Here is a 21,847-nt window from a genome sequence, read left to right on the forward strand (position 1 = left end):
AAACTAAGGCATGGGTTAACGAGAATGGGTGATTTTCTTTCCTATCTCAATCTAGTGCACACAGTGGGCACTCAATATGCTTAGTGGGTGCCCCACATAAGTCTAAACATGTAAGCTCATCCTGTAAAAGGTAGGGAAAGGTTGGCATGAATGCCACTTGCTTACTTGCCAGGCTTTCCAGAATTATGCCTGCACCATCATTAGCATCTACCCATGGCCATATAGCAACTAGTATAGCAACTAGTATAGAGCTGGGAATGAGACCACATGTATCCAGACCCCTAAAATGATCTTGCCACACCTAAGGACTCTGATACAACAACACATTAAATAAGTCTGAACATTAATTTTCATTCTCTTATATAAAAATATTCACAATCTGCCCTAAACCAATTTATAAAGTTGAAAACACAGAATGAATTTGGATAGCCACCAACAGAGGTTAACCACTCTTTCCTGTGAACATCTGCATATTCTCCAGAGATTTGTGCTCCATGAAAGTAGTCTGAAAGAAAGATGAACTCAAACCACACAGGCCCTATTGCACTACCATGCTGAGACCAGTATTTTATGTAAGGCATTAGTAAATCAATGTGAAGGCCCTCAAGTATCGGGCTGCTTATTTTCTATATTCTACTTAGAGGATAAACTCAAGAAGAGGCACACTAACACACCCCAGGAAACAATGCTGGGGCTCAACACACAGGCTGCTCTCCTGTGAGCCAATGTCCTAAGGGTGCTTTACTGAATGCAGGGTTACAGCTTTCGGGGCCACATTCATGGAACTGATTTCCACAGGAAAACTACTTGCTGCCTTGAGAGAAACGTAATAATAACCCTCTAATAGGCAAAGGAACCCCTTCTTTCTGACAGCTGGGAGCTGCACCCTCAGAGCAGAAGCTAGGAATGTTGAGGAGAGCAGTGAGGAGGAGGCCCCAAGCCTACCCCTGGCAGCTCCCCTCCTCTCTGCTCCTGGAGCCTCCTAACTGATTCAGGAGCATTTAGGAGCAAGGCCTCCTTCCTGTCCGCCTCCCACTCAGGCTCCAAGCAAGGCTCCGGTGACAGACTGTGCCAGACTCTCACCTTTGTCACACACAATCCTCACCCTCATCTACAGTTCCAGGGATGAGAGCCTCCCTACTCCCCCATACTGTCTCTCTTAAGAGACTATAAGGACATTTTTACTGTAAGAAATTGATCCATAGATACCAGAATACCAAAATGGCAGTAAGCATATCAACAGGCCACATCACTAGGTCATATTTAAGAGTCAAGGCCTGGAGTGTGCAAGCTGGCAAAGCCCTTCTTTTTCCGTACTTCAACCCTGACCAGAAGCCAGGGGAATTTCTAAGCATGACGAGCCATCAACACCTCCAATCTCAAGAGACATTCTGGATATTTGTGCCAAGTAGCTCATGAAGCAAGCTCGGGCACAAAAGACGGCGCCGAGGATGGCACAGAACACAGTCCTTGGCAATCACTAGACCAATTTAAACGTGGAAAAGCGCATGTGGATGAAAAATCTGATCTCTGACTAGAGGGCAAGTTCAGTCACGATGAGCAGGGAGGTGGTAAGGCAGTGTGTGGATGTCTGGACAGGGCTTTGGGTAGGAGGCCATTCTTCATCTCCCTGGCTGTGCAAGGCAGGGCTGCAATCTGCTCTTGCAGAACACCAATTTACCCAATTTGGACTGTTTTCAAATTATGTTTATCCTATAGCAATGTTTTCAAAATACTTATCTTTTTCTCTAATGTGTGTACCAGACAAAACTTCCAAAGAAAAAGAAATATATACATTTCTGCTAATGTATGATGTTAACAATGCATCTCCCCTCATAGGCCTTAAACTCCTTCATTTAGCAGTACCTCACCTGAAAAGGATAAGATGACTGGACAGAAAATCTACACTTCAATAAGAAACTATGACGATGAGCAGTGACTTCAGATCTTGACATCTTCCAGTGCCATCCAAGAGATGAGGTATTATTATGGGGACAGCTTTCTGTTTGGGGTGTTGCTTTTTCTTCTGGAAGAGTAATGACTCCCTATAGCTGTCAGTTTTACAGATCACCAAGGGCCAACGCACATACCATGGGATCCCTCGAGGGAGGAATGATTATTTCTACTCTACAAGTCAGGAAATGGGTGCTCAGAAAGCCCAAGGTCTCCAGGAACTGGGCTTAAGCCAGAGATTCAGCCACTTGCCAGACAGAAAGTCCAGCCTAGGCCCTGGGCACATCTTCTGGCCACAGCATCCCCCGTGAATCACTGCTATCTTGAAGGGCCTGGGCAGTGGGTTCCTACCACATACTGGATGAATGACAGAAACTGTCCTCCTTCCCCTCCTTTGACAAATATTAGTGCCATGCAGAGCATTCCTCAGCAAAGAGGACTGTATAGAAAACAAATTCCCAAATAAACAGTATCCATGTGTCTGCATGTAAATCTCTGGAATCATGATTTGAGAGGTATCTTAGGGTTTCTCCTGCTGTGAAGAGACACCATGACCATGACAATTCTTATAAAGGAAAAACACTTAATTGGGGTTGGCTTACAGTTCAGAGGTTCAGTCCATTATCATCATGGTGGGAAGCATGGCAGTATGCAGGCAGACATGGTGCAGGAGGAGACTGTGTGCCACACTGGGCATAGCTTGAGCATATGAGACCTCAAAGCCCAACCCCACACAGTGACACATATCCTCCAATGAGGCCACACCCACTCCAACAAGGCCACACTTAATAGTGCCACTCTCTGAGGGCCAAGCATTCAAACACAGGAGGCTATGGGGCAGCGGTGTGGGTGGTGGGGGTATTCTTATTCAAATCACCATAAGGGATATACCACAACATGCTTATTTCTTACTTGAAGGCAGGGAAGTTTTAGAGCATTCAACGACTAAATTTCCATAATGTTTACTGGGTGTTCCACCCCCAACACCTCTGCCCCAAACCTAGAAGACAGTTAACAAAAATGCACACGGAATCCTGACCTCTGGAAAATGAATCAAGACCCCCTCCTTTAACCCTGCCTCCAATGATGTGGGTGTGGAAGCCATTACCCTCCTTGATCTGCGTGTGCTGATGCCTTCTCTGCAGGGGAGTTCTAATTTCTAGTGGTTACTTCCACAACTTACAGGGGTTTAAATTGCTAACAAATGAGCCTATAAAATTTTTTCCTAATCACTACATGAAAACAAATCCACCACCGCTTACAGATATTTGGAAAAGAATCGTTTTCTCCAAGATGCAGACCTCCAACCTACCTGACCATCCGTTCACCAGCACTGCATCTGAACACTGCAATTCTCTGGCCAAGCTCTACTTTTATTGCAACTATAATTCAAATGGACCGGTATCTGTAATGACACATCAGCCCTTTCGTTTAGACGTCTGAAGGTAGCATTTATTACATTCTTGGAAGCAGCTGTGTTCTCAGCAGTTAGTGATGGACGGACGGCACGATACTGCACACAGACAAGCTGCTCTTGCTTTACTGTCTCTAAAATGACCAGATGTTCACGAGGCCACAGCAGTTCCGCCTGCAGTAAGCGCCAGAGTAGCCCCTGCTCTCCTGATACTAATTAATCTCCTGCACTGTCAAACATGTCACAGGGGCTGTGAATCTCGGATCGCCCGCAGCATCGCTCCCAGCAGACAGCTGCACAGTGCCCACCCCCATACACAGAGGGCTTTATAAATCATCCTTAAAATAATCCAAGAGCCCGAGTGAGGCTTTAATAAAGATAAAAAGAAAAAGAGAAATTTGTCAAAAACAAATTGGTTGTCATTCAAACAGACACCTCTTTAGCAGGTTTTTTGTTTTTTTCCCCCTCCAAGATAATTTTTTTTTCTGCAAATAGCCAGTGAGGCTCTGTCCATCTGAACTATGTGGAATTCCTGAAGAATGCTGTTCTGCACAGCTAGCATTTTCATACTCTCCCCCCACTTTGGCTTTCTCAGGATAGTATAATCCCCTGCACCTGCAAAAGCTCCGCAGACTGCTGACTGCCAAGAATCCACCATGTGACCCCGTCGCCATGACCAGAGCGCCTGCGTGCAAAGAGAAAGAAAAATACAAGTTATTCCATCTTTGAGTTTAGCAGAACCTGCTGTGGGTTTAGTTTGTGATGGGAACTTAAGTGAGAAGCTATTTTGGTAGAATTCTTCGATGATGACATAAGTGATTTTCCCAAGGACTTCACTGCATTCTAAAATTAGTCAAAGAAGGAAGGGTGACAACCACACTATAATTCTCAAAGGAAGCATTTTCAAGGAAGATTTTATACACATTAAAAAAGAAAATAAATTTATGAGAACAAAACATTTTGTGTATTTCCTATATAACTCTAAGCATATAAATACTATAATTCATAATTATTCCAGAATAGTGTATGCCAAATTCCTTGGTTCTTTTAAAAATCCTTATCCACACCTCACCTTTGAGAGATGCTAGCTGCTACCTGAGTGGTACTTTAGTAGAAGGGGCATGCTTTGAGACAGGCTCAATGATAACCCAGGCTGTCCTTGAACTCAAGGTCAACCCACTCCAGTCTCCTCAGTAATAGGACTACAGGTGTATGCCACCATGCCTGGAATTAATTTAAAATTAGTGAAAACATGTCTGTGCTGTTCACATAATAAGCTGGGGATCATACAAACACCCAAGTCATCTGCAGATTAGTTTCCCTAATCTGTAATTTAACTTTTAATTCTCTGAACAATGCATTTCAAATGAGCATTAAATTTTGATTAAGTCCAAGTTATTTTTAAGATAATCATAGCATTTATATTCTAGATGGAGGATATTTATTTGATTTCACTTGAGACAGGGTCTCACTCTGTAGTTCAAGCTGACCTGGAACTCATCACATAGACCAAGGTGGTCTTGAACCCACCGTAATCTTCCTGGCACTGCTTGCTCAGCACTGAGATCACTGGCATGTAGCTTGGTACCTGCATTATAAGTCTTGCTTCTGGTGGCATTTATAATGGTGCAAAGATTTTCCCCCCTATATGTTCAGGAATCTTAAGTTTTGTTTAAAGGTTTTACATCTTTGCCTTTGAGTTAATTTGTTATGGTACAGAGACAGGGCTGGTGTTCTTTCACTGTTTCAGTGATGCAGAAGTACCCACCAGATCTAGTGCTTGAAAAAAAGTTTCTTCAGTGAAATCCCTTCTCCAAAAATCAACTCACTAGTTGGTCCTCATCTACAGATGCTGATTCTGTAGACTATCACAGGCTTTGATGAACTCTGAAACTCGGTAGTTTGTTTCCCAGATTGGTTCTTTTTTAAAGTTGTTCTGACTATTCCAGGCTCTTCACATTTCCATGTGATTTTTTTGCAACAGATCACCAATTTCCACAGCATACCCTGCTAAGAGCTCCTCCAGATTGCATGGATCCATGGGTTGTTTGGGGGTAGAATGGACACATTAACAATACTGACTTTTCTCTCACTTTTTCATCATAAGCATTTAGTTCCTTTTCTATTGCTGTGAAGAGACACTGTGACTAAAACAACTCAGAAAAGAAAACATCTGTTGTGCCCACAGTTGCATCATGGTGGGGAACATGGCAGCAGGAAGGCATGGCACTGGGACAATAGCTTAGAGCTTACATCTGATTCACAAGCAGGGCTAAATGGGAATAGCATGGCCTTGTTGAAACCTCAAAGCCCTAGTCACCCCTAGTGACACACCTCCTCCAACAAGGCCATACCTCCCAAACCTTCCCAAACAGTTCCAACTGGGGATGAAGTATTCAAATATAGGAGCCTATGAGGGCCATTCTCATTCAAGTCACAATAATAAGCATCTCTCCCCTCACTCAGGTTTCCTACTATTTCTCTCAACTCTGAGCTAGAGTTTCATAGGCTTTGGACCCTGGTTTTGTTAGATTTATTTTTAAATACTCTACATGTCATGGAGCTATGTGACGGGTAAATGTGAACCTGTAAATTTAATAGAAACTGATTATCAATACAAATGATTTTATCTAATTTGTGTTCTGCAACATTGGCCATCCCATGGTTCAGCTTGGCTCCTGTATAGACATGAGCAACTTTCTTCACAACTAAAGTCAGGCCTACTTCTTCCTTTCTATTCAGAACATCTTATTTCACCTGAAATAATGATCGCACGTTACAAAAAAGAGCTCCTGAATATCTTATTTTAAATGTTTACAATAGTATAATGATACAGAAGTAGTGTCGCTCTGGGGAAATACTCAAACACAGCACACGTGAACTAAGAACCGCTGACTCAGCATCCATCTCCCAGTATGGGGATTTATTTCCCTACTGACAACTCCCTCTGGAAGGGTTACAGGATTGCTAAAGATTTGATGATGCCATAAAAATAAATCAAGATGCCCACGGTCCTGTTTACCTTGTCATGTTTAGGCTTTTAACACAGAATAACAAATAAGATACATGCGGCTATGTGATGTCTCATTTCTTACCAACCCTATGAGGAAGAGTAATTCTCTGAAAGTATATTTACTAAATCCACTGGGCTAAAAGTATATCAAATAGGCTTTTAGCCCAAATAAGCTTTAAGAAACCTTATTCCAAGCCTGTTTCTTAAGTCTGAAGCTCTACAGAAGAGAAGTTGGTAGATTTTAGGTAAATGATTTAATGTTTGAAGATAAATGTGTCCATTATGGAAAGCGTTACTGTCTCCATTTCTCTATAGGCATTAGAGATCTAATGGGACACAGTGAAGAATAGCAACTTTTATCTTTTGTAGCAATCTTTATGCATTTAACTACACATTTGATAAAAGTGAAACAAAGTGTTCCTGTCAAATGCCTGCTCCTGCCTTGCTCATGCTAAGCATGCATCTATTCCAAAGCTATACCCCCAGCCCTTAACGCCATCACTCACTTATCACACTGACTATAGAAATGCAGACATGATCCATGTTTCTTAGTGAGGAGCGGTCATCTTCTATTCTTAATCTCCTGACATCTACTAAAGAGGACATTATTCCAAACACTTAAACTGCTGCTCATAAGTTTGATTTATACCAACAGTAAAGAACAAACACGGGATGAAGGCCATCACAGAAGGAGAAGTCAAAGATACTACGTAATTCATGAATGCAACAAGCGTTCAGGGACTGCCTACCAGGTGTTTCTTACAAGCTCAAAGGAAAAACAAAACTTCTGGGACAATTGGTGAGGGTTATATATATGTAAGTAGGGAGGAAGAGGGGTATGAAACGGGCGTGGGGCTGGTGGAGGAGAAGCCTCACAGAGGACCCTTCTGTGTTCTAGGAAGAAAAGGGACCTGGTTACCAAGGGAAGGAAACAATCAAAATAGACTCGGATGTCTGAAGTCTGTTTAAATATAGAATCCCCAGAGATAAACCTAACTTTCCACTTCACCTGGCCAGAATTATCCTAAGAAGATACTTTAAAAATAATTTTATAATAAAATGAATACTAATAAAAATCTTGACAAAAACAGACTCCAAGTCCACAGAGAAATTAAAATAAAGTCAGGCGCCAATGTCAGTGGCAAACTCAGGACACAATGTAAATAATGACTGACAGCAACAGGCACAACTGATTCCTCCAGCCACTAAACACTTATCACAGTAGGACCCTCACCACAGTCTCCTGAAGTGTGTGCAACTGTTAGCATTCTGTCATCCTTTGGACAAGGAAACTGAGGCTTGAAGAGCTTAAATTACTAGTGAGCCTAGCAATGGAACAGGATCTGAATGGGACCACATGGTGTGTCCTACACAACAACTGGACACAGACCTACACATTGCCATTGTCTTCAAAACAGAGATGTATATAGAACCAGGACCATAGTTGCCACTGCAATGATACTAAAATACCCAAGTGAGGTGGCTTATGTCTGTAATCCCAGCACTTAGAAGATTGTTATGAGTGTGAGGACAACCTGGAATGAGATGACTTAAAAAAGCAAACAAACAAAAAAACAAAAAAACAAAACAAAACAAAAAACAAAGCAAAATCAGGCTGGCTGACTGATTAAGTAAATAAATAAAGCACCCATACTATACCATATTCAAAGCAATTTGCTTCATTAAGTTTGAGATTTTTTTTAAGTGAGTAACTGAGTATAAAATCTTGGGAAAATAATATTGAGACTGACCAATCTAAACAGATGAGAGCCATTTACAAATGCTACACTTTGGAGTTAAAAAATAAGAACGGTGGTGATAAATATTACATATAAATTAGGAGAATATTTGAAATTGTGTCTTGGCCCATGTGTTTGCAAGGACAAGAGGATGGGATACTCACTGGAAAAACCCAGGGAAAATCACCTAGAAAGACTAAATATTGGTTATATTTAAGTAAGTTCAGACCACACTGGAAACAGAACAAAAATAAATACAGTACCAGCAATGGATCACATGATTCCTACTGATTCTGTTGGGTAGCTCACTAAGTAACTAGTGCATCCCAAGTGAGACATTAAAGATTTTACCAGATCATCTTATTTAATTTTGGAAACCCTGTATAACCACAACAGGTGGAGTGCAGAGGTTAGGAGTGCTGAACAAGCTGCCCGTGGTCACATGGCTCATCCAGATGGTTGGTCTTGCTCAGCACAAAGCCACATCTTGTAACAGACAAAACGGTTTGTGTATGTTTCTCCACGTTAGTCTCTGCCTCAGCACAACCTCCAGTGGAGGAACAGTACAACATGCAAGCTGTAGAGAAAAAAACGGTTTCATTCCAATAACATCTGTTAATTACTGGAGGTTTGCAACAGCTTTTTCTGTAGTTTTGTTTTCTTGCCTGGAGGACCATTCTGAACACACACAATTTAAGCTTCGGTAACAGTCTCGACCTGGGTAAGTATTTCCACTGCCACGTGGGTGTAACTGTCACTCCCACCAAGGTAGAAGACAGACTGGAGAGGTGAGGGAGGGACAGAAAGGGCATGGAGAAATGATGTCGCAGTCTCAACTTTGAAGTTAAGAATTTAAAAACACGGAGGGCCACATTTTCCCAGATAGTTGAATCTTGATTTCAGCTCCATGTTGTTTCCTTTTTCTCTTCAAATAAAAATAAAATTTTATGATGACTCTACAGACATATATTTATATCAGAGAGAAATTCAAGTTTAAGGGTTAAGACCAGCCATTAGAATGTGCTTAACTTCTTCAGTTTTCCTTAGGTAAACCTTTCTTAATATAGGGTGATAGGGAGGAAATATTTCTAATAGCGTATGCAAACAAATCTATTCTAAAATAATTTTAGTTTACAGAGGAGTTACAGAAACAGCACATTGTCCAAACTTCCAGGATCAAAACTGACTATAGAAAGCCTATTAAGCTGCAGGTCTATAATGGAATTTTACAAGAATTGCTACTGTCTAAAAGTATGCAACTTACAACATTTGCCTAGCTCTTTTCCCCTAGTGGTAACTCAGTGGCATTGCTACAGAAATAACTGAGTTGTTTTATCCCAAGTGATTCTTCATTTTTTTTTTTTTTGAGATAAAGTTTCACTTTATAACTTTGATTGTCTAGAGCTACATATGTAGACCAGGCTGGTCTTAAACTAAAGGCACGCACCACCACCTGTTTTCAGCCATTGTTGAAGGCCCATCTGAGGAAGAATAATATGAGAAACTGGCTCTCCTACCCCCATCCCAGCATGGCAGACCCCAGTGTCACTATTCACAAAGAGTAAATAGGCAGCATCAGGAATGGCTTGGAGGCCTAGTGTGGGGCAGCTATCTTCCACTAAAGCACACCATGAAGAGCTTGTGGTTTTACTTCGAAAGACATACCTAGACGAACTCTACCGTCCGATGAAGACAAACTGAAAGGAAGTGATTTAGCTCCAACCTGGAAAAAATTCACATGGGACCTGTTCAACTGGCTATGCAAAAGGACTCATATGGCTTCCAATCTTGTAAGATTATAGAATTTTACTATGTGGTTTTCATGGGTACATAATAGGTTGTTTCAAAGTCATCCACTCAATTCCAAATTAATTATGACTAAGACAACATCAAGGTTTTCAAATCTATAAAGCACTTGGAATCAGCTCTGGGAGACTCGCAGTTGTGAATCCACTAGCCACACAGCAGAGCCAGCACATGCCCACTTCCTGGAAACGCTCCCGTATGGAAGGTGACCAAGCTACTGTATAGCCTGCCACACAACAGAGCCATGAACAGAAAAGGTGCCATTCTGGGGAAAATGTAGAAGGGGCTACAGTACCACACTTGCTTCGTAAGACCAGGGACTACTGTTTATGCAGTCATATTTTTGGATTTGAGGGCATGACATTGGCATGGTAATAACCATACATGTGCACTTTACTCTTATCCATACCGTCTCAATCTGTCTGTACTGCAAACTGTTCCAAGCCAGCAGGCCTTTCCACAGAGATACCACTTGCTCCCACTCTCACAAATCAGTTCCTATGGAAACTGAAGACTGAGCATCTTTGAATGATGGAAGAGACATTTCTGTGGATGTGGTGTGTTAGACATTTAGCAATCAATACATCAGAACCAATAGCAAAAACTTACTGCTCTTTAACGTAAAACATGTCAACATAGTTTTTATACAGTTTTGCTTCTTTTTTTTTTTTTTTAAAGATTTTATTTATTATGTATACAGTCTTCTGCCTGCATGCCAGCAGAGGGCACCAGATCTCATTCAAGGTGGTTGTGAGCCACCATGTGGTTGCCGGGAATTGAACTCAGGACCTCTGGAAGAACAGTCAGTGCTCTTAACCGCTGAGCCATCTCTCCAGCCCCCAGTTTTGCTTCTTTATGAAACTTATAAAATACAAGAGAAATTTACAAGTGACTATTGTGCACAATTATCTGTAAGGGAAATGAGGATGTACTAGCCCCAATTTCCCATTTCACGGCTTCGATCCCATCCTAACAGAGAATGACGTCACAGGCTTATTCAAGTAAGACAATTTATTTTTGCTTGGCTTCAAACTTCATGTTTTTATTTCTTAGTTATTACTATGTAATGCTGTGACATCTTGTAGCTGATGTAAAACTATATAGATTTGGAAGTAATTAGCAATTCTCCTTCCTGCACTGTGAACTGCTGTTTCCTGGTTTTTGTTATTGTTTTTGAGCTGGGCCTTCCTACAGGACATTCAGCATATCTTTTAATAACATATTCCTCTTCTTCTAAAAAGATCAAGAGAAAACCTGTATTTTTATGCCCAAGAATATAGTTCCAAAGGAACCTATAAATAAAGCAGCTAATACAACAGCGGTATATACAAGTCTGTATGGCACTTGATTAAGAAAGAATGCTAACTTTCAACAATTAGCAAATACCTATCAACACCAGTGCAAAAGGCTGAACCAAGTAGAATATAAGCATAAACAGGCAAATGACAATATTCACTCATCCTCACAGCAGTGTGCTGTAGGGAGTGTGACACAAATACATACAGAAGGTGTCTCTGGGGTGACCTTTGCATATACCCACTGGTCTCGAAGAACTGACTTCAAGGGGTTGCAGAGACAGAATATGACTAACTCTTATTCACTGTGGGGCTTATGAAAGGGAAAGTCACAGTAAAGACACACTACACAAGCTCATGTGTGGAATGACATAAGGGCTAGAGTCAGACACAAGTTCAGATCTCAATGATACTCTTTAGCACTCCTGTGATTGGGAGCAAGGCTTGCTGTCAAGTTCTCTATGTCTCCCTTTGTCTCTCTCCCTTCTCTCTTCCCCAGCCACAAAGTAAGGACAAATAACACGTGCCACACTCACTGTTATTGCACAGTAGTAAGTGCTATGTATATGTATAGTCACTAAGTATAAACCTCAATGACTTGATGGCAGAGGGTTCCTGCATACCTGGCTTTCCTAGCTAAGTCTACTGAAAGGCTCAGCTGAGTTCAGCATGGTAGGACTAAGATGTTAATGTAATGCAAGCCTGCCATGGGATCCAGGGCCTGCCATGGCATCTGCTCGTCCCACAACTGATGTCTTTGATAAGTATGTTTAGGGATGGCATGTGCCTAACTAAAGATCTGGAAACTCCAGCAAGGATACACAGGTGTTACGATTCCTGAGGAGGAGTAATGAAAGGTCCTACCTTGAAGAGGGTGGATGGGAAGCATCTCACTAGGGTGATACATGGTCTAAGATCTAGCAATGACGACTAGACATGAGGCTGAGGAAAAGAGCTAGAATAAATGTTGCATAGAATTTTAAAATATATGAGTGCAGGCTGCCACGGATGTGTGGACATCCATGGGAGCCAGAATAGGGCATCACACACACAATGTTCCTGCCTCAGCACCCTAAGGGCTAGAATCACAGTGTACACCACAATCTTGCCCAAGGCATGAATAAACCAAAAGGAAAAGATCCTTCTTTAAGGTTCCCAACGCAACATCTATCCCTTCATTTGTCCTTCTCAAGATGAACTAGTCATTGAACAAGTATTTTGAAGAAGCAATGCATTATGGTGTCAGGCCTTGGGGACACAGGGGAGTGGCTCCCTGGTTGGCTTGAGCATTTCAGTGCTCTGTACGCTGTGTGCCTCTGTCCCACTGCACTCATCTGCAGGCCTGTGGACTGAACAAGGTCTGTCCCAGGACAGGGGTCATCAAGATGCACCAGCTGCTTGCACCACACTGGCTGCTTATGCCATCTGCCTGCCAGTGGAAGGGCCTTGGCCCTATCTGAATGCTCTTAGCTTGGTTCTGAGACATCTTCAACACAACACAGTAATTACACAGCAACTGGAGACACCGCATTGGGAGGTGAAGTGAGTCTGCACAGCCTAGAGCAACAGCTTCAAGCAGATCAAACCCTGACTACACTTTGAAAGATGCATCCCATCGGGGTCCATGAAAGTACATTCTGGTGGTCAGGGGGTTCTGAGAAAGGAAATAAAAGGGGAAGGGCTTGAAAAACCACTGCAAGGCACAACATGAAGAGCTGTGAGGGCCAACAACCTCACCTTTACAAAGCCCCAAGTTTTAAGGACACAGATCCTACTTCAAAATGGTAGAGAGCTATGAAGACAACTGGCACATAAACATGGGAACCAGACTTCAGATTATCCAGAACCCACATGGAAGCCTGGCAGGGAAGGTGGCCACTTGTAATCCCAGCACTTGGGAGACAGAGACAGGGATCTCTGGGCAAGCTGCTAGTTAGATAGCCAGAATTAGCAAGTTCCAGGTTAAATAAGAGACCTGCATCAATATGTAAAGTGAAGAGTGACTGAAGGGGAAAAAAAAAAAAAACAATGTCAGCTTTGGGCCTCCGTATGCATGAACACACATGTGTATGTGTATTAAATACATGCTGACCCAATACATGTAAGCACACATATATACACCATACACATTATAATATGCATACACACTCAAACACCATACATACATATTCACACACACCAAAAATATTCACACACCACACACACACTCACAAACACACACCATAAATACACACACCATACACATCACATACACACTCACACACAAACTACACCAAACACACACACACTCACATATTGTATAGGTGGATGGGAAGTTAGAGAACTTGTTAGGACTTGGGCCAGACATAAGGTACTAAAAAATCTTATAGTCAATATTTACAGGTTTAAAAAGTCAGTTAATAAAGGGGCTAGAAAGATGGCTCTGCAGTTAAGAGCATTAGCTACTCTTCCAGGGGTCCTGAGTTCAATTCCCAGCCACCATATGGTGGCTCACAACCAACTATACTAGGATCTGATGTCCTCTTCTGGCATGCAGGTATATGTGTAGAGTGCTCATATATAAAATATAAATATTTTTTAAAGTCAGTCAATAAAACAGGGTAAATAATGTGACTGCAAAGAGAACCAGAACAGTCGTGCTTTGTAATGGGTCTGGAGACTGGGTGGCTGGAAGCAGCTATGGTTAACAGAAGTGGAGGACAGCAAGGGGAGTCTGCTGAGAAGAAAGGTGACCAATGTAATGTGGACAGAGAACATTTAGGATAGTTCTGCTTACCACCACCTCCAGACACTTACTGCTTCCTACATATTATGTGTGCTAGGGTCCTGGCTGAGAAAGTTTCCTATGTCACATCTCCACATGAACACAACAGAGAAATTTCCCCATATAACACAATCTCCCTGCATGACTACAAAAGTAACTTAAGTGGATAAAACCATAAACACAAAAATAAGTGTTCCAAGGCTTCTGCTTCTACAAAGACCCTGTGATCTCACATATATATGTTTTTAAAAAGCCAGAATATTTGAAAAGATGCACAACATTTTCAACCATTATTTAACCTTGAGAGAAATACAAATCAAAACTATAATGAGACACTGGGCTACAACTATTAGAATGGCTGGAACTAACATATAATAGCAAGGACACAGAACACAAATTGCTCACACATGCTGCTGAGAATGCAGAATGCACTGGAAAACACCCTTATGAATTCTTATACACTTAAGCATGTACCCTCCTTCCAGCCCAGGGACACACCACTCCTGGGCAGCTTTATGGCGGGGTGGGGGTGGGTGGTGGGACAAATCCTACACACACACACACACACACACACACACACACACACACACACACACACACAATTTGCTGTGAGATATTTGATTACACTGTGTAAAGATATGTCACTGTGATTGGTTTAAAAAAAAAAAAAAAACAACGAAATGTCCAATAGCTAGGCAGGAGGTGTAGCTGAAACTTCAGGACAGAGAGCTCTGGAAAGAAGAAAGGTGAGGTAACCAGCAGGACGTAGAGGAAGGACATGAAGGAGGAAAGATGAAAGCCATGAGCCACATGACAGCATGTAGATGAAGAGAAACAGCAGGTATAAGAGCTAGTGGGACAAGCCAAATCTATAGGCTGAGCTTTCATAACGAAATCTTTTTTTTGTAAGCCAGTGGCCCAAAGAAAAATCTGTCTACACATGGCGCCCAAAGTCTGGCCATGTGTATCCACATAATGCCAGAGAAAGTTTTAAAAATTTAGAGCATGGAATCAAATATGGCTTCTTGGTGACCTCAGTGTCTCAGGTAGGCTTGACAGCATACAGACACATGGTTACCAGATGCTGCCTGTGGGCTAGAGCCTCTGCAATGCTGCTGGGTCTTTATATTGCTTCATACACAGGTGTTGATTGCTTTTTGTCACTGGCATTTGAGAATGTGTGTCTCCATTCAATACTGATACACATTTGAGCTATTCCCAGGTTTCAGTTGTTATTCAAGGTTAGTCCTGAACTCACAGAGATCCACCTGCCTCTGCCTCCCAAGTGCTGGGATTACAGGCGTGCACCACCGCCTCTACCACCTGGCCCTCAGATATCCTTTTAAGGGTACATTTACTGTATGCGTAGTATTTCTTGAGGACTCAAAAACACTCAGCACTTCACACAGCTTTTAACCCGGCTGGAGAGATAACTCAAGCAGTCAGGAACACTGGTTGTTCCTTCAGAGGACTTGAGTTCAATTCCCAGCACCCACATGGATGCTCACAACCATCTGTAACTACAGTTCAGGGTGGGCAATGCCCTCTTCTGGGCCCCTAAGGCATGTAGTGCAGAGACACACATGAAGGCAACACATAAAATTAAAACTAAAATTAAAACAAAAAACTTCAAGCATAGTACTGTTATCTATCACAAAAATCCAGTGATTTCTTTCTCTTTTTTAAAAGATTTATTTATTTATCATGTATACAGTGTTCTGTCTACATGTATCCTTGCAGCCAGAAGAAGGCACCAGATCTCATTATAGATGGTTATGAACCATCATGTGGTTGCTGGGAATCGAACTCAGGATCTCTGGAAGAGCAACCAGTGCTCTTAACCTCCGAGCCATCTCTCCAGCCCCATAGTGATTTCTTAACTAGTTAGAATTCTACAAATGCACTTAAAATTTTGGAAAGAAATGAACCAACCCATGCTTTTTCCCTCTTTGGATCTCCAAACATTCCTCTATGGACTTTGAGTGCCAGGGACATTAGAATGTGTAGAATCTGTGTGAATGCTGGTTATTGAGGCAGTTATACAGGGGCTCTTGTTTGCTGGACAGCTGTTGGCTACATTGTTCTTTTGTCACATGCTTAAAAGGGGAACTGGTATGCTAAGGGAATGTGACCTTCTCATTGGATAGCTCGTACATCGCGCCTTGAAACACTGGCCAAGGAATCTGTTTTTACCCTGCATCAAGAAGGAAAGGGTGAAACATACAATAAAAGACCCCAAAACTCCAGTAACTAAGTGGTACTAGTTTTATAAATCAGATCACATGTAAGAAATCTTGAATGCTGTAGCTTAAATTTAAAAAAAAAAAAAAAACACGCATGCACACATGGGGGGAGGGTGGATGACACAAATGTATGCCAAGGCATGAGAAGACATTTTTTAGGAGCTGGTTCTCTCCTTCTACCATGTGGGTCATGGAGCTAGAACTTGGGCTATGAGGCTTGGAGTAAGTGTCTTTACCTTCTGAGCAGTCTTGCTGGCTCCAAGCCTCCAGTTTACTTTTTAAAAGGACAATGTTTTGAATTTGTTTATTATTCTTGGTATGCAATTGTAGTAAGATTTATTTAGGAATCCAAACTAACTCTTAAGATCTTTATAAAGAGTGTTTACTATAGGCATGCCATGCATAGGAACTGCATAAAACTATGGTGGCATCACCTTGGGTTTTGTTTGTTCCTTTTCCTGTAGGACTGGGATTGAATTTGGGGATTTAAGCATGCTAGGCCAGCACTGGACTGCTGAGCTGTCCCAGCCCCAATTTGTACCTGGATTCTTTGCCATTTTCCTGCTTGGTTATCTATTAAACCCTTCTCACTTGCACAACAACTTTTAATCTTTCTTGACCATTATCCCACTAAGGCATATGTCTACATTACAATTTAGTACAGCTGTCTATGCATGTGCACACAGTGCAACCCTGAAAACACTGAACTTGTACATGATGATGCCAACCTGTAGCATGCAGGATTCTCTTTATTAAGTCCTTTACGATGCTGGCAAAGACACACTATCACTGCCCTAATGATGAAAAACAAATGCAATGTCTATATATGTTTAGGTAATTTAATCAATCTCTGTGTGTATATGTGTGTGTGTGTGCATGTGTGAGCATGTGTGAGCATGCACATACCCCCCTCAGCCTGGGTGTGGCGATCAGAGGACAACTTTTAGTAGCTGACCCTTGTTGCAGCTCTTTCTTAGACATACTCCATGCTGTCTGGCCCACAAGCTTCCAGCCGATCATTTCTGTCTCACCTCACCATAGGTGCACTGTGATTACAGATACTCACTACCATATCTGGCTTTCTATGTCCATTTTAAGGACTGAACTACATTGTCAGGCCTGTGTAGCAAGCCCTTTCACCAGCTGAGCCATCTTCCCAGCCTTAACTGCACACTTAAAAGTGTTCCTTTCTATCTAAACAAATGAATAAAATCTCCCTGCAGCCCCAAATGCAGTCACTTGAGCTAACTCTCCTGGGAGTCAGCAGCAGAGGTGAAGGACGGTGAGAGCTCCATAGCCTGATGCTCCTCCGTCTGCCTGCCGAGACATGGGAGCTAGGAAGCCTGGGCCTCCTTGTTTTTCCATTTAGCCTCATTGCTATTTCTTAACTCCACATGCCCACACACCAACATATGCTCACACTCCCTTCAAGTGAGTGCAGAAGGAAGGGCAGTCCAGGGGAAAGCAAAGCAAGGTGTTTCTGAACCTGTGGGCTTCAGTTCTGCCTGCAGCATGTGACAGCCCACATAACTCAACAATACATGAATTAGCTGACAAGTCACATGGGGAAACACTTTTGGCTGCTGGTAATTTGGAGTTTTTAAACTTCTACTCACTATTATCTTCTTCTATTGCATACCCACACTGTTGGCACTAGAAAAAATCTTCAAATGATCATTAAAAACTTACTTTCAAGGATTCCCACAAAGGAAACTGGACCAACGAGAAAGGAATCTGGAGAGAGAGAGAAAAAATCATGCAAATCAGGTAAAACTATCAGTGGTTGACCTGGCATTATCTTAAAAACCAGTTATTATTACAGTGCTTCATTTTATTTCATAGCTAGAATTGGCCAGTATTAAGCAAATGCACAGTTATAGTCCATGTTTCAAAAAACTAATAAACTCTGGCCATAGATCCTGTCCTATTTCAAGTTCAAGGAACATAAAGGACACTGTGAATCCCCATGAACTGAAGAGAAAAGCAGGGACAGGGCTGACACAAACAATACACCACACATCTCTTACAACAACATTAAGACCTGACCAGGGTCTATGTGAAAGCTGGAGCTGTGTACTCCCCAGCAAGCAATGTGAGGGTTCAGAAGAGCAACTGAGAGGAGAGGGAAAGGAGGGGAAAGGGGAAAGAGGTGGAAGACGGAGACAATATGAAGAAAGAGGAAGGGAGGGAGGAAGACAGTAAAACAGGAGTAAGGGTGGGAAAAAGGAGTGCAAGGGGAAGGACAGCAAGGGGGCAGGACAGCAGGGGAAGAGGGAGGAGGAAACATACAGGAAAAGGTAGGCATGAAAGAAAGGATGGACAGGAAGGAAGCCCAGAGCCACTTGCAGAAGCTGGCTGCACCCTAGAGGAAGGAAAGCTCTACACGGATTTTGTTCCATGCAGACTTCAAAGTAAACCTGGCCGAACCAGGGAGAAAGTCCCCTGCAGTCCTCAGGAGAAGTCAGAATCACAACACTTAGGAAATGCTTGCCATGAGCACTACAACTATAGGACAGAATACCTAGTCCTCAGTAAGACTCTCTAAAGCTGCTAGCAAGCCCGTAAGCCAATCAGTGCTGTTCCCATCCTGTTGACAGATGAAGAGGCTGGGGTCCAAAGAAACTGTGTAACTTGCCAAAAGACAGTCAGGAACTTGAGTCAGACCACCTGACTTCAGAGCCCTAACTACTATTTTACCTGCAAAGATAAACATTTAATCATGTTTATCTGCTTATAAATCCACACAGTACAATCTCTTCACTTGTAATTGAACTTTTTGGAATTCTAAAAATAGAAATCACACTAACATTTCCAAAATAATGAACTCCAGTGGATGCCAACCACTACTTACCATCACTGCCAGGCACATTCAGTGCCAGCAGAGGTGACACCCAGGGGCTCACAGTGGCCCCAGTGTTGCTGTCTCTACACAGTTTAGTTCATGTATAGATCATCTAGACTGTGCCAATGTCAACTGCTAGCACTGTCAACTAGTATACATCCCCACACCTTTTGGAGGAATTAACAGGCATGTAACAACTATTTATAATCACATGAACTCAGGATGGGAAGTTATTGCTATACTTAGTCAGAAACTCTAAGTCTATCAGCATCTGTCTAAAGCAGATAGTGCCCCTGAGTGGGAATGACAGTAGCCAGAGAGAATCTGTCCTACTCAGAAAGAAAATGGTATCAAGGGTACATGTAAGCGTGTGTGTGTGTGTGTGTGTGTGTGTGTGTGTGTGTGTGTGTGTGTGTCTCAATGTCACTAGTTTGGATTAATTTGACAAATGAAAATCTTGGTGAAGCTTGTTGATGCCATAAGTAAACAGTCACAACCCCTAGGTATCCCAGTCTCACAAGACATTAAGTTTAGTGCCTTGATTCCCAAAACAAATTGGACATTGTCCATCCTGAAACTCAAGAGCTGTATTTTCAATAAAATCAACTACCAAAACCAAAACCCTGGCTGTAAAACTGGCTCCTAAAAGCTCTTCTAAAATCTTTTTGTTGTTGTTGTTGTTTTGTTTGTTTGTTTGTTTTTTCAAGACAGGATTTCTCTGTATTGCTTTGGAGCCTGTCCTGGAACTCACTCTGTAGACCAGGCTGGCCTCGAACACACAGAGATCCACTTGCCTCTGCCTCCCAAGTGCTGGGATTAACCACCAGCTTCTTATAAAATCTTAAAGAAGTATACTGTGTGTGAGAGACCCCAAGAGGTGTAACAGGCAGAACTTAGAATCTCTAATTGTAATTTTCTTCCTTGAACTTCTCCTTCCTAAAGTGAAGACATCACATTCTATAACAATGTTAAATGTCTCACCTACCAATTTAAAAAGGCTTAAGTTACTGTAACAATCATTGCTAGAATTACTCATTTTTTTTTTTATTAAAATGACTTCTAGGACTGCACGGAATGTTACCAGAACTTGTTTGGCTTTTAAGACTATTCAATTTTCATTCCATGGCTAAATATTTTGCCCATTTGCCTCTATTGCAAGTTATTCATGAAATTCTTCTTTCAGCTTAAAGAGGTAACTTACATAACATACAATGGAACTGTCCTGGTCCAACTATTCACTGGGGCATTTGCTTAAAAAAGAGAGCCCACAGTGAACCCCAGCTTTATCCCTACAAATTTAACAGACAGACTAAGGCAATTAAACATGCTGTAAATGCTTGCATATATAATTTTACTTTGGGCTTTTGTCCTGAAGGGATTCTCATATGATAAACTCCTGATGTGTGAAAACTTCTCAAATGTTAAGTCAAAACTGTGCAGGCTGATTGTTGTCATTTCCAGTCAGAGGAAACTGCTCTGGAGATGTGTCACACATTTGTGAGGTGCAGACAGCTCCACACTGCTCCTTACTTGGGCAGAACATGGGCTACTAGAGAGCAGCCTCCTTTTCCCATGTCTGGTTTGAAGTCAAACAACATTGATGTTTCTTAAAAATGTGTAATTTTATAGCCCAAACAGATGTAAGCTGTTATTCTAAAATGCTTTATATATGAAGAAAATGAATAGCTATACTCAAAGGCCTTCTATTCCAAAATACAACAAATCCATTTTATTGCACCAAAAGTTACAAAATGGGTCACTGTTGTGACCTGTTTAATGCCTCCATTTAAGATGTTTTGTTTGAGTAAGGCTGTTAAGACCCAGGGCACTAATAAGTTAGCAGCAATAAACCCAGCTACCATCAAAGAGGCAGAAGCAGGGGGCCTTGCTACAATTCACATGGATTCCACTCGGCAACAAGCAGAGAAGCAATTCTATCCTAGAGTGTATATCAGGATCCTGGGTAAAATAGAGAAAATGAAACTCCGGTGTCCCTAGCAAGAAGTGCTGGCATCACTAATGACATAAAGAATGTACATGGTTATATCATAAGCAGGACTTACCTATCCCCAAGTATTGAACTGCAATTATGCCTGAATTCAATGTTTCTAACCTTATGATCATAAGATAAATAACCTTATAGTATTTTAATAAGCAGTGATTTATAACCGAGGGGCTACAAAATTTCATTTCTAAAGTATAATTTGCTGCTATAATTTGACTATTTGATAGAATAATCACCCAAGATACTTTTTAAGTAAAGGTAGATTGTATGCTACAATAAACACAACATGCATGACCTAGGGAACCTAAGAATAAGAAATTATACTTTAAGAGTGAATGTTATTACACTCGGCAAAATGATCAACAACTTTGTTTATAAACTCAAGGAAATGTGCAAGAGTTAGAATTCCAAGGTATAATGGTTAGTCCTAATTGTTAGCTTGGTCAGATTTAAAACCACCATGGAAACAAATCTCTGGCTTGTCTGTGAGGGATTATGTAGCCTAGACTAGCTGCTGTAGGAAGATACACCCTAAATGTGGCTGCTATCATTCCAAGGGCTGAGGTCTTAAACTCAATAAAAATGAACTCTGGGCACTAATGTTGCTCTCTACTTCCTGACTGGATACATGTAACCAGCTGTCTTCAGTTCCTGCTTGCAAGCCTGCCAGTTGTCTTGGTGGACTGCATCCATTCACACTGTAACCTAAGATAAACCCACCCACCCACCCCTCCCTCCCCTCCCTTCCCTCCCACCCCTCCCTCTCCACCCTC

At 41.8% G+C, this 21,847-nt stretch overlaps 1 protein-coding gene across 4 annotated transcripts in view; it reads right to left on the bottom strand.

The window, feature by feature from the left end:
* Nucleotides 1-21,847, bottom strand: part of Slc25a26 (solute carrier family 25 member 26) — a 101,719-nt gene that overhangs the window by 7,564 nt on the left and 72,308 nt on the right. For 3 of the 4 annotated variants that reach the window (XM_027428931.2, XM_027428929.2, XM_027428932.2), the window contains 2 exons: nucleotides 17,917-17,961; nucleotides 3,983-4,052 (listed from right to left, as the gene is read on the bottom strand). In XM_027428931.2, coding sequence (XP_027284732.1) covers nucleotides 3,983-4,052; nucleotides 17,917-17,961 — 115 coding nt within the window. The remainder of the gene's footprint in view (nucleotides 1-3,982; nucleotides 4,053-17,916; nucleotides 17,962-21,847) is intronic. The other variant, XM_027428930.2, reaches the window with a different exon arrangement.

Source organism: Cricetulus griseus, chromosome 8 (assembly GCF_003668045.3).
Source record: "Cricetulus griseus strain 17A/GY chromosome 8, alternate assembly CriGri-PICRH-1.0, whole genome shotgun sequence".
Lineage (NCBI taxonomy): Eukaryota > Metazoa > Chordata > Mammalia > Rodentia > Cricetidae > Cricetulus > Cricetulus griseus.